A 14,432-nucleotide genomic window follows, 5' to 3' on the forward strand; every position below is an offset into this window, starting at 1 on the left:
CCCCTATTCTAAAACTCGCTAACGTTACCGTGTTAGCGTGGTGTACGTAGTGTACGTAAAACATGGCGGCGGTCCCGGCCGCTTGCTTCGAACTGAATTTGGCATTGTTTTTGTAGAATTCACTTCCTTCGTAGCAAATGACTGCGTAAACGGCTTTTGCTTAGTCTCATGCCGCTTCGCCGAGATTGTGTTATGGCTAATCTTGAGGAATTTTCGAGATCGTTTCTCGTTTCGAACGCGCCTAAGCCTAACGAGAGAAATTTTTTTTGAGATCCGAGCGCCATCTGTCGCTAAAGTCGAGAGATAGGCGCGACAATGGCATATGGCCTCTGAGATGGGAGGATTTCGGAGGCTATGGTAGACAGCTTGTACTGCTTGTCTGTTTCGTTGCAGATCGACGGACATGTGAAGTAAAAATACAACGCGCTCCTGGCTTCCATTGCGCTGCCTATCGCACTTTCCGGACGCACACACACATAGAATTAGGTGCCCTGTGTATGCGAAATTAAAAGCGTAATGGAATAGCGTCCCGCACGTAAACTACGCTATCACGCTATACTAAAACTCTCTTTCTGCAAAGTTCGTTTGCGGAACGGTAACGCTATTTCCCGTAACCCCGCTATTACGCTAACGCTAAACTAAAACTGTCTAATAACTGTCCACCTTCCCCTCACGGCTCGCGAAATGAAAAAAAAAAAAAATCTAAGAACCCGTAACTAAAGCCCCTATATAAGAAAAGTAGCGCCATCCACTTCCCTCCTCCTCCGTTCCACTATCGCGCTCGGCGCGACCAGCGCGATCGAGGCGCGATATCGACAGTGGCGCCGCCTGCGTCGGGCCTGCCGTGGCAGACGACAGCTAACGCGCTACCAGAGGAAATCCGAGGAAAACTTCGATCGCGCCCTGCGGAGACGTTTTTGAGGCGCGATTTTGCTTCGTCAGTCAGTAACTGGTCTTAATAATGCCATTTTGGAAGTAGCAACGCGACGATGCGAGACGGCGCAAATATCAAGTGTGCAGCAAGCGTTTGCGCACGCCGGATGGTAAACAAAAAAAGCCTAGCTTTGCCCTCGCCTTGTCGGTTGCGGCAACTTAAGGCGCAGCAGCATGCCATCACAACGAAGTTCTTGTCCATAACACGTTTGATCCGTTTGTGCGTACAGCACTTTCGTCGCACAGGCCCGAGAATGGCAGTCGGAGCGCGCTGGAAAGAAAAAAATATACAAAAGCGCGACGCGAACTTCCACGTGACACGGATTGGCCAAAGGGGGAGCGGAGGAGGCTGGGGCGACAGGAGGCGGCTAAGAGAGGGCGAGGAGGAAGCGCCGGGGTGAGCGCGGTGGCGGCGAGATCTAAGAATGGCGCTACATTTATAAATATAGGGGCTTTACCCGTAACCACTGTCGTAACACGCGACCGCGCAGCCTGTAGCGATGGCGGCAGCTGCCATGCCGAGATAATGGCGCGAGCGGAGAAGCCGGAGGGCAGTACGCGTGCGTAATGGTGACTAGACGACCGGCCATGGTCCTTGTCTGGGCTACGCAAATAAAGTGACTGATGATTTTCAAGCATTGTAAGTTTTATTGAAATCAAGAGCAACAACTGCACCATCAACAGCAGAAACATTTTTAGCTATGCTAACGAATATTTCATACTGCCGCTTTAAATTTGTGTTGTCATGCACAAATCTCATGACAACACTTCACCCATCAAGATGTCAATACCCTAAAATGTCCAAAATGCCTCTCTTCCACAGCAACACAAAGCATAAACCGCTCTCGCGTCGACTCGATTATTCTGCGCAGTACGACAATTGAAATTTGGAGTCGGATACCTCGCAGCACGGACACGCTAGAATAATTCTTCCGACTGATACTGTGTAGAAACTCGACTGTCTCTAAGTTTTCAATACAAACATACCCACTTACTGCAGTCAACAAAAATAATTGTTCAATTTTAGTTAATTGGGCTGCTCACAGCGATAATTACCCTCTCACTTTGGGCCCCCTTAGCCACATAACTTATTTGCATAGGTGGTCTTCGCGTGTCTCCCAGTGCCTAATTTTAAGGAAACCATAAAGCTTAGTTTTGAACACCCTGTATTATCAGGCGCAGCCGCCAAGCACATATAACAATATGACGTGTAGTCATACGACGACGGCCAGAAATCCCTCTGATGATGTGTGACGATAAATAACGTGTTGAATGCCAATCTCGATCTCAACGTGTCGAACCTACCCATATATCATGAATAACTGAGAGCACAGGTAAAGGGTAATAATAGTAATGATAATTTCTGGGGTTTTACACCCAAAAATCACAATATGGCTATGAGAGACGCCGCAGTGGAGGGCTCCGTTAATTTCGACCACCTCGGGTTCTTTAACGTTCACCTAATTCTATGTACACGGGTGTCTTATGCATTTCGCCTCCATCGAAATGTAAGCCGCTGTGGCAAGGAATCGAACCCGCGTCCTCGAGCTTAGTAGTACAACCTACCAAAGCCACTAAATAAGCTATAGCACGGCGTGTATAGGTATAGGGTACGCGAGAAATATACGCGGCAAAAAACAAGACAAACCAAAATAAATGAAACGCTAACATTGCAACATTGTATACGTATGCTTCATTTCATAATCCCGAGCAAATGTCAGAAAACGAACATGATGGATTACGTATGTGCAACTCGTCTTTCGCCTTCTTGTGTTGCAAGAACGCAATCACTAAGCGAATTTTAACATGAAAGTAACTTTAGGAATATTTATTGCGTATGCTTGCTGGTTCGTACACAGCAAATATACTTATATACTGGCCGATAACTACGTACTTGTAGTTACGTAATGAAAGAGGCAACAAATCACCAGAACATAAACTTTTCATAGTTTGCTGTTATTGAAGATAACTATTTTAGGGATGTGTAGAATCAATAGCGATATTTGTAGTGCATCAAAGACAGTAATTTTCAAGACGATTTTCCACTCAATATAATGCAAGCACAAACATCGTCACGCGCCGTGAATGCTTGTTAGTTTACGTAAAAAAATCACACGTTAAGCAATAACTATGGTATCATGAGAAGTTAAATATATGTTGGTAATTTCATAGAGAGGTTCACGGATTATTAAAACAAGGCTATTGCAGTAATAACGTTTACATACCAAATTAGTAAATGGCTAGGCCAGTACCAGCTATCATTCATTTCAATGTAGAAAAGAACATATATTTGTTTAGCTATATTGGCTGGATCGAATGGCTTTTCTTTCGAATGTTTGAATTTGAAGAAAGCTTCGCTCACGGTGAATCTTAAGGTACATCATGCGCGAAGTTTGTATTGAAGAGATAGCGTACAGCAAGAATTGTTCGTGTACGCAATCTCTGAAGCGAAATAAGCCAACAATATTGCGGCGTTAGGGCCGTCTTTGCTCTTTCTCTTGCTTCCCTTACACCTTCTCACTCTGCTCTGTTCATAATAAAATATTGTCATGGCTAAAAAATATTCGAATAAATACATATGCACATAGCTGTAAATCACTACTGACGGTGAGCGAAAAGCGCGTAATGGTGAGCGAAGCGGTCACTGCACGCACGTAAGTATTTCACTTGACTTCGCGAGTAATTTACCTTTTTCGTTACTCTTATTCTTGCAAGCATGGTGCTATTGCCCGCGTACCCATGCGAATAACGTTTCTTTTTTACGTTCTTTCCTTGCGCGGACTTATTTAGCGCGTTTCTATGCACGCGCAGTTACCGTAATACCGCTCCCGAACTCTAGCACCGGAGCTAGGCCGCGCTGGTGAGTTTGATACGTTAGTTCTGGCATTATCGTGCTGCCAAAGCACAAAGAAACGCTCAGATATTGGTGAGCTCCATGCAGCACCACACTGTTGAAGTTAAATAGAGTTTAAGTGCTTTGCGTGGAAAATGAACGCAAAAATCTACAGCGCGTAGCAGACGACCCTCGATTCCCGCGCGCTTCGCGAGCGCGAAAAGCCCACGGGTCCGGAGCAGCAGCGGCGCGGCGCGGCAGTTCACAGAAAAAGGCCCTCGCCGGAGCCGGCGCTTTGGACACTCTCCCATATTCTAGGTCACTCTAGGCACGGCGCCCTTTAAGAAAGGCAAGAGCTGGTGACTCGCATAGACGGTGGCGCCAGTTTACCCTCTAGGTGTTATAGTGAGAAACTGTATGACCGCGGGTCCTGCCTCCTGGATCGCAACAGACGCCGTTGTAATAATCTCGGAGGCAGGGTCACGTGATTGCACGCTGTGGAGCGTTCGCGTGCTGACGGCGGTGTTGGTTCTTTATTCTATGGTTCCTAGCGGTACTACGCGCGGCAAAATTGCGGCACGCGAAGGCTGTGTCAGCGCGTGGTTAGTCCACGTGAATGAAACGCCAGTGGTGTTTTGTTGCTTTTGTGCCCGGAGTCGCAAGTGACGGACATATGATGCTGGTGCGATCGTTCACGCAGCGTTGAGGCCGATTCTCCGCGTCCATTCTGAAGGCGTCTGCCGTATCCACTCTGCCTTGCGCAGCCATGCCCACAGCATACAGGTATGTGGTCTTCATACGAGACCTCGCTTGCATTGCTTTTGAAAAACTCGCGCTAGGCTGACAGGAGGACGACAACGAGCAGAGCGCTGCAAGTCGTGGCTGTCTGGCAGGGTACGACGAAAGATAACGACGCTGTGCAGTCGTCTTTGCCTCTTGTGTGTTCGCGCTGTTTTGAAGCGTTCTTTGCCTACTTTCCCTGGTTTGGCGTGGTTGCCTGGCTGTTGGAAAATACCCGCGAAGCGGCTTATATAACTCTTGTGTACTGACTGCGTAACTAATCACTTCCTATGTAAAACCTGAACATATAATGTCAGCCCACCGGTACGTCTGGAGCACACCGATCTGTTATTGAAATGGTGTAACGGATTCATTGATTCACTTTATTTTCTTTGATTTAGCCACTCGGTGTGTGCCTTCTTGGCCAATCCTCCAGAATGGGAGTGTCCCAGTACGATTCCTACTAAAGCTCATTGAGCCAGACAATAAACAAAGCTTCGCTTCACAACATGTCCGTTAAGGGATCAGCGAATTTTTTTTTTTTTTCCCTCCCTGCACTGATGCCTAGCACCCCGGAGTACCACTGAATGGTGGTTCTAGCACACTGAAATACATGTCTTGCTTTAATGGAGGCTTTCCTGCGTGAATTTTTTTGCCGAAATATTCATAATTCTGTGTTTTTTACTCGAGAACATCTAGACTCCGAGTTGGACAATGTGCTACATTCAGTTGTGGACTTTCTCATGCTTTTTCAGCGCACAAGACATAGCACTTCTCCATGCTAAAGCACAAAGAAGACTGCTGGGCCCATAAGCATGCATGAGAGTGTGGTTCCAGTGTTACATAACTAAAATTATTCAGAAAGTAGTCAGTTTTCTGTTGTTGCGACATGGTGCAAAGCAGTTGAACAGCACGACTTATGAGCTGGGATTCGCTGGCACTAGAAAACAATTTCTTCAAAAAATTAGCACTACAAACAACTGTGTTGGAATGCTGTAGCAGCCCACGATGGCAGCGTGCACATGAAAGAAACTTGTCAACAAATCCAGAACAGGGACATTTCAGCATGTCTGCACTGATAGGATTGAGTGTGCAGCGACCCATTTGCAGCCACATTTGCCAGGAAGGTGTAAATCTCTAAATGGACGAGGACAGACGGAGCGCGGTGCTGTTGTCAGCACGGTGCTGTCGACGAAGCCGGCAGTGCAGTGCTGTCGCTTGCTTTGTGTTTTGCGCTCTGCACCCTACCAGATGAAACCCACGACGTCTCCCAAGCGTCCACATTGGCACAGTTGCCCCTAATGCAGGTCTATTAACAATTAGAAATGTAAGGGGCTCTTGGTAAGCATATGCCAATACTAATTATGTAGCCATTCCAAAAGCTACATATGGTTCTTTGAATCATTGCTGACTTGCATGGTTAGTTGACCGCGCATACTCATTCTGGCAACTTGTTCAGAAGTATGCCACACGAACACTTGCAGTTCACTGTTGAAGTGACAAGTAAAGCACATACTCTTACGCAAAAAACTATTTAGAAGAAACTGTGCTCTAATGACCCATTGGCAGTTTGTTCTAATGATGTTCTCGTCATTTTCTTCGGTGAGGCTGAAACAAAGGCGCGATCTTGTACGCATTCTAAAATGGAACGGAGGCGGTCTGTTCCATCGAGCCGCACACGATTGGTCAATTTGATCGTCACGGTTCAAATTGACCAATCGTGTGGGGCTCGATGGAACGGACCGCCTCCGTTCCATTTTGGAACGCGTATAAGGTTGCGCCCCAGTTCACTGCTCTTCATTGAAGGAGTGTGCGTCGCTTGCACCAGAATCATGTTGGAATTCCCAGTCTCCAAATTCACCATATTTTTTATGTAGTCTTCTTCCTTCAGTCCGCAGCCTTAATCAGCCTGATAAATGGTGGAAGTTTTCAAATCCAGATTGTGCCACACATGATCAGTTTGAATGGTGCACGTTGACACGTAAGGGGTTCATTCCATGTCTGCGAATGGAACATTCCTGAACCTCAATACCTGGGTGTACCTGAACAATTCCGTATTCAATCATTTTTGGCACAATAACAAGGCATGTGGCTGTCATAGCATAAATCAGGTACAAGCACAGGCCCGAATATGAAACTCGCTTTCTAACCACAAACTTCTGCACGCAGGCTACTCAAGGTTTGTTTGTTGCATGACAGGTGGAGTCCACTAGTTTGCAAATCAATGATTTCTAGGAGATGTTAACTGGCACCAAGAATTCGTGACTTCTGCTGAAGAGTCAAATCAGCTTGCGCAGCGTTCCTGCTCGGACCTCAAAAAGTAAACCAGTACTGTAGCTGTTGTCAGACAGGTGTTCTAAGCTGGTCGTCATCTTGTGGGTGCAATGTACATAGATGGGCTTGTTCATCATTGCATTTTGCTACTATATTGTCACTTTCGTGCACACCTATGTTTGGGCTGCTTTCTGCCCATTTGTGCATCTTGTCGCTGTGAAAAGGCTGCGAAAAAAGCATAATTCTAGCACAGGATGTGTACCCCCGCACTCTATTGCGTTCTCATGCCCGTTATGTTAAATGTACCTGAACAAATGCCTCGCCCACTTCACATTATTCGTCAGGCGCAGTCGGCTTTCGTAAGCCAGCTTACTTCTGGCTTCGCGGGCTTCGTAATTATACTAGCTTGCGTCTCCCTGTATGGCTTCAACGGCTACTTACCTATGGCAGCCCAGGCGCACTTCCCATTGTCCTTGCTCTGGCTATGGTCTGGTCTTTGCTGTCAGAACACTGCATCTGCAACTGTCAGGCCAGAGTCACACATGCTTGTCTCAAGCCAGCAGGAAATAGTTACATCCCCACAGGCTATTCTGGCGTAGCACTTTCACTATGCTACGCGATGCCACTTGGACATTCTCCTCGTGTTTCTCAAGTACAGTTGCACTTGCGCAACACCACTCCGATGTGCTGGTATTCATTTGTCTGTTGTATCAGTTCTCCTCCAGGCATGGCCACAACTGCACGAATATCTGGATCTGACAACTTACCACAGCAGATTTCTTGGCATTGAAACCAAGTCCGATTCTTTTTAGGTGGATTGCAGATTGTGGAGACTCTCCACTCTCTCGTGTTGCCTGATTTGCCTGCATGTCTCTTGTGTCTCCTAGAATCCAGTATTCCCTCGTGCATCTAGACTGCTGGCAGTCGACCCATTTGGGGAGCAGTATGAGAGATTGCGCTGGTGTCAGACGCTAGCGTGTGGGGTCTCACACATGCTCTTGGGACAAAGGAACAACACAGTAGTGGAAGCAGTCAAAAGGGCATTTATTGCACCTTTCATACACAAACACACTAGCCGAATTACTGCCAATAGGTCATTCAGATGGGCGCGCGACAAATCAAGGAAGTCCGACTCACCGCGACCCGATAGCGAGCGAATATGTTCGGCCCATGCTGTGACACCATCTCCTAGTCGTTCACGTGTACAGTCACGCAAACGGTGGCGCATTCAAACGATCCGTGTTCGTCCATACCGGTGTCCTGCTCTTAGCCTCGTGAGACGGTCCCGCGCGGGCCGGCGCACGCGCGAAGCATTCATGTGTGTTGGTCGCTGATCCCAAGTCAAAGAGGAAGCGCCTTCAACCTTTTTCTCCCAAGTCACCCCGCCGTTCGGTGGCGTTAACATCGCGACACTCGCGCCATCTCTCGCAACGCGCCGCAACCACTATGACCGCCTCCGGCGCTTAGCCACGCGGAGAAGCCGGACTACAAGAGACGCGAGCTATGCGGAGAAAACATCAGGGGACGCGCGAGAGTCGTGCATTCCCACATCCCCCCCAACCTTAAATCACTACACATACTCCGACGAAACATGTCACACGGTCTATCAGCACGCGCGTCGCAAACAAAAGTTAGTACATGCGACAGTGGCCGCGCCGAGGAAATGTCCACACGTTATCCACAACATGCGAGCCGTCATTGTCTCTGGGGTTCATCGCTGGCTTCCGTTGGTCACAGCACCAGCTCTGCAGATTTGACGGCATGACTCCAGCCCAGGACTCCGGAAACGGCGATGCAGAAGTCGGCACGAGCAAGCGTCGCTCACGCTGATGCGCCCTGCTGATGAGAGCCGCTGGCTCTTTTCCCAGCCGCTGAGTGTTGCAATCCGGATATAGGCGGCCGCCGAAGTCGCTGTGCCGAACTGGCCACAGGCATCTCCATTGCCAGGGGTGGCTCGTTCGTAGGCTGGGGCAGCAGCGCAGACGATGTGCAGGTGACAGCAAACCAGGGGTGACTCCGCTCACGTAGTACACTCAACGCACTCGACAAACACTAAAGTAGTGCAAGGGAGAGGAGAGGAATTCGGCATACGCATCGCCCACGTGCTACGATGTTCAATTCGGCTAGCAAAATATTTCGGGCGGCATTTCAGATGCTAAGTTCACGTGAACAAAGCTTACTTTCTTGAGTCGAACGAGTAATTTCAATTTGTGCAAGGTGAACAAATGAGGGAAGCAATGTGCGACACCACGGTCCACCAGGTTGTGTCCCTCCACGTGCGACAGGCGGCTTCGTAAAGCCTTAGGCCTAATGCGTTGCAATCCTGACAACAACCGGCATCAAAAAAAACACATCACCCAGAATGGGCACAACAGGCAGCCGCGAGGAGACGTTAGCTCTGTGAGGTGGTCCTACCCCGCTCGGTGCACATAGCATCCGAGTTGACAGCGCCCACCGTCCCAGACGGTGTCGGAGCGCCCGGTGCCAGGCCGCAATACCAGTCAGCCCTTAGCGGCACCCGTGGCCTGCGGCTACCTGGCTCCCTGAGCCGCGACTTCCGAAGTCAAAGATATAGAAGAAGCTATTTACATAAGAAATTCGGACCACCCACGAGGCTTCCGTACTCACTCGCTTCAGGCTTGCCAATGCTCCGCGGGCGCTAGGCCTCGCTCTCCCAGGAGGCAGACCACGTGGCTCTCATACCAACGAGTGTACTTCAACAAAACACTCGCGAAAAGGCTTAGCATGTTGAAAAGTTCAAACACGCTACAGCAACCATCGCCTCACTCAAGAAAGCACGCCGCCGCCACTAGCGATCAAAATCCACGCTAGGACTACGCTTCGGTTGAAAGAAAGGTTGTCTCGAACCGAGCAAAACTTAAAATTATTGTCCGATGCCCTAAGAGGTCCACGTTGGGCAGCCAGATGTCGGGTCTCACACATGCTCTTGGGACAAAGGAACGACAACACAGTAGTGCAAACAAACACAAGGGCATTTATTGCACCTTTCATACACTGATGCACGCTAGCCGAATTACTATGCATAGAACATTCACATGGGCGCGTGACAAATCAAGGAAGTCCGACTCACCGCGACCGGATAGCGAGCGAATATGTTCGCCCCATGCTATGACACCGTCGCCTAGTCGGTCATGCGAACGGTGGTGCGTTCAAACGATCCGCGTTCGTCCATACCGGTGCCTTCTCCTAGCCACGGAAGACGTTCTCACGAAGCATAGATCGGCGCACGCGCGGGATGCCCGCATCGCTCGCCGAGAGCCGTGCGGGGAAAACGACATCAGGGGACACGTGAGAGTCGCGCATCCCCACAAGCGCCACCTGGTGACATGAATACTTGTCCGCTAGAGGAACTAGCTTAATTATTTTTGGCTGCGTAGTGGCAGTGCGCACAAACTAATTGTGCGTTCCCCCACGCGCTCCGCAGGACTGACCCACGGAATCATTACGAATCGTTCGACTGTGTCTCTTCACATGACTGCACCTGCGAATGACTTGGACATTGGTGTCCGACATGAGGGAATAGATTCGCTTGGTATTTTTACGTCTTGAGTGGAACCCCTCGGTTCCTCAGTGTATTCTGTTGGCATGTTCCATTCATTCTGTATTCAGCTAGCTTGCTTATTGCATTGGAGGTGCACTAAATGTGCTTTTGTTTGTCTGCACTACTGTGTACTGCACCCTTTGTTCCATAGAGCACTTGAGACCCCACAAGATACCTTCACTAAGGCGCTGGAGGTTCACTATATATTTTCTGCTATCAGGACAGTATCATCCAAGTACACAAGCCCAGGCAGCATTCATGTTTCCTGTCTGCCTCTGCTAAGTGTGTGTGGCAGAGAGGAACCCAAGTCCCGTCACCAATAGAGCATACTCTGGTCATGTGGCATGTAAAGCAGTGGTGACAGCACCATTTGAGACCACACTCCACTGTTACTTGTTCCGATTTGGCATTGCCAAAGTGGGCCATCACAGTTTTTCGCATGTACAGTTGGTGCAACAAGCAGATCCAAACATTGAGCATTATAACATCTGTCATGTGTCGAAACAATGGGCCATGTGGTACGCTGTCGTAAGGTTTGGCGACGTCAAAAAAAAAAAAAAAAAAACAGCTGTGAAGATCTTCGCATTCTTTGCATGCTATTCAGTGGCTTGTGTCAGTACAATGTTTTTGAGGCACCAATTGCTGTGGACCAGAGGGGAGACGGAGAACGGTGTGACAAAAAAAATGAAGTAGGCCCTTGATATACTGTGTAGACTCATGTAAGGGCCACACTTTTTTGTCAGTTTTGTTGAGGTGTGCCTCTTACACGGGACCGAACCTTAAATGATGCCAGTGACTTGTACACACCCTGGCTCTCGCCATCCAGTAGTGGCACACACAAGTATGCAGTGCGTGAAAATTAGCTAATGTACGCACGTGGCATCGAGAAAATGTATGCGATTGATTCTCTGTTGGAAACTCTGATTTTCAAAATTTTGGGCTGCCAAGTTGGGGATGCGGCCCTTACACGGGTCTGTATGGTAGGCAAAAGGAATCTGACTTGCATGCACTGGTTCAGGCTACAGGCAAAAGCCTCTGCTGCAATCAAGGTGGCTAGGCTACCCGCATTGTTGCTTTATTTGTTTTTATCTCGGCCACTGCTAGGTTCCTTCTAAAAATTCTTGTGATCATTGCTTTCTGGTTGGCCCTTTTAGACTTCTAGTGCATAACTAAAATTTTTAACATACTGCAGGAGTGTGATATTTGCCATACATTTTGCTTATTCTTTATTGTGCCCTGCATTGAGCTGAAAACTTGGCCGGCAAAGCTGGCTGAGAAAGGCTGTCTTCCTGTCTTTTTCTGTTTGCCTTCAGGGCTGGCATGGCCATCGGGTCTCATCTCCCAAGTGCAGAGGCCGAACTGGATGAATTTGTCTGCAGCATCCCGTGCGTGTGCCCGTCCGAGTTGATGGGCCTCGTGGCCCGACTGAGGAGGTCATTGGAACTGCTTGGTGTGGATATCACTCGTCCCTGCTCTCTGCAGAGTGACAACCTGAACTGCTGGATTGTCGGCTTCCTGTCGCCTATAAATAAGCAACTTGATGATGTTAACCTTGAACTTGTGGAGGATGCACCACAGCGCCTTACACTTCGCTCACTCGATGTTGAAAGAGAAGAGAGAGCAGCGGCAAAGCCAGACGAGGGCATGCTCAGCAGCACAGTTTTGTCACTGTACTTGCTCAAGACACACCGCTGTGTGTGGCAGCTTTGTCTTGACGAATCGGCACTTGTTTTCCACTTTCCAGACGTTGTGGCTGCAGCCACTGCAGCAGCTCCTGGACTGACGCACATCAAGTTGAGCCCACCGCTTGCACTGCAGTCCAGTAATGTCTGCACTATAAGTGCGCTAAGGAAAAGGAGCAAAATAGACTGTTTGGACCTTTCAAACCTCTTACTTGATGATCGCATGTCAAAAGAAGTTGCAGCATTACTGCAGTGCACTTCTATCAGCTGCCTAACCCTCTGTCAGTTCGTGCTCTCGAGGCCGGCTAAGAGAGTGCTCAATGCTTTGAACAGCTGTGGGTCCTTGACGGCACTTTCTATCGAAGGCCAAAAAGACTTCTGTGGGAAATTAGCAGAGCACCTGGGAAAAGCCTTGAAGAAAAACAGGACTTTGAGAAGTCTTTCAGTGTCAAATGTCCAAACTGCGGCAGCAATGGCAATCCTAAAGGCGATAGGACAAGACTCTGCTCTTGAAAACTTGTCGTTGGCCTGTTGTGCTGTCTTGGATGGCCCAATTTCTCAGCCAGCGCTGCTGAATGCATTTACTCGGTTGAAATCTCTCCGGTTGTCTCTTGGTGGCATCTGGAACTGTAATGCTTTTTGTTTCGCTGCAAATGCGCTCGAAGCGGGCTTGTGCACCCTCAGCCATCTCCACCTTAATGACACTAAAATTGTTGGCGCAAGTGCTCTGCGTCTGGCCCAGGTACTCGCCAAGACCAGAACTCGGAAACGTGCGCACCTGGAGCAGTGCTGCCTCACAGCAGAAGTACTGAAGCATTTTGCGATCGCCTTAGAGCAGAACTTGACTGTGGAGCAGGTCTGGCTAGGTGGATTGCCCTTAAGTGAGCAAGATATTTCGTTTCACCTGACAGGCAGGCTCATTGGACGGTTAGTCGCACCTTGGAACTCGCACGGCCTCTGCCAACTCTCTCGTGTGCTGCGCAGTGGTGAACTTGCTCTCACAAGACTTGAACTTGGCTGGACAAGCCAAGCGCAGGTAACTGCGGTGTCAGATGTCTTTCGAGCCTTGTGTGAGTATGATCGCATAGAGGAACTCAGTGTCTACAGTGGTAAACCATCAGACTGCATGCCCGACCTTGTCCATCTTCTGGAGACGACTCGGTCACTCAGGAAGTTGAGTGTTCTCCTGAAGTTCTGTGAATCTGAAACATCGATCTTCATGTGTGCCCTTGCAGGGAACCGTACCCTCACTGAAGTGGCACTCGGCCATTGCACACTGCTCACAAATGAAAATGCGAGTACTCTGAGCACCCTAGTGCAAACCAACCATCAGCTGGCTTCGCTCAGTTGTTGCGACCAATTTCTCAGAGGCAAGGCTTTTCGGAACCTGGCATATTCTTTGGTAAAGAATTATGTCCTTGTCAACCTGAAATTTGACCGCATAGGACCTTACGAGAGGGACTACAGGCTTGTTCGTGAAATCCTTAACAGGAACCAGTGTCTCCGGAACCGCGCCATTCAGCTTTTGAAAAATGAAGCGTTTGATGAAGACTCCTTAAAGGCCTTCCGCCTCCTTTGTGACAGCTATTCACTTGCTGAAACGTATGCTAAAGTTGCTAAGGTTTCTTTGCAAGCCGCTGTAGAGGCAATCCAGGTTGCACTGGACTGCTATGGTCGGGGTGAAGAAAAATGAGAACTTTCTCGCTCACTTTATTTTAAAGAGTGTTTTGTATTGATATAAGTTATTGATTGTTATCCAAGCTGCTGCATTACGAGACTGTAGGACGTGTTTCAAAGCTGTATTTTCCTGCTACCCGATTTCTCATTACTCAAAAAACAAAGCTGATTATTATAATAACACATTGCTTCTGGCGTGTTCGGTTGAAGTGGAGGTTGTGACTGATGATACGGCTAGTAGTAATGATTCAGAAGAAAGGTTGTAGAAGCAGCTGAGCATTTCTATTTTTATTAAGGTGGAGTCATCTTGAATAAAGAGGAAAAATGAAAGCCACACATTTCTGGAGGTCTCTTGTTGAAGTAGCATTTCCTGGACTCCCACAGTATGAAAACGCCAGGTGTGCAAACACGGATGAAAGTAAAGTGAAAAGTACAACACAACATGATGTTTGTGCAGTCCTTATTGTTACACTTTTATCCATGTTCGCATGCATGCCTTTCTGTACTGTGAATCCCATGAACTTGCTAAACTTTCAGTTATTCTAGAATTCTGTGGACTGCTTGGGACATCTGCATGGCAAAGGTGAGCTTGGTGCAAGCACTTAGGCACAACATATCAGCCACACATTAACAGACATAATTTAGACAAAAGCATGCGTGTTGTGAAAGGGTGTCCAGAGGAACACCTGGG

General features: G+C 48.4%; 1 protein-coding gene across 1 annotated transcript; it reads left to right on the forward strand.

The window, feature by feature from the left end:
• Positions 1-4,221: 4,221 nt before the first annotated feature.
• On the forward strand, positions 4,222-14,079 carry LOC119431850 (uncharacterized). Its single transcript, XM_037699304.2, has 2 exons — positions 4,222-4,549; positions 11,696-14,079. Exons 1-2 carry the CDS (start codon positions 4,533-4,535, stop codon positions 13,755-13,757), a joined length of 2,079 nt encoding a protein of 692 aa, XP_037555232.1. The 5' UTR covers positions 4,222-4,532; the 3' UTR covers positions 13,758-14,079.
• Positions 14,080-14,432: the final 353 nt, after the last annotated feature.

Source organism: Dermacentor silvarum, chromosome 10 (assembly GCF_013339745.2).
Source record: "Dermacentor silvarum isolate Dsil-2018 chromosome 10, BIME_Dsil_1.4, whole genome shotgun sequence".
In the NCBI taxonomy this organism is placed as follows: Eukaryota; Metazoa; Arthropoda; class Arachnida; order Ixodida; family Ixodidae; genus Dermacentor; species Dermacentor silvarum.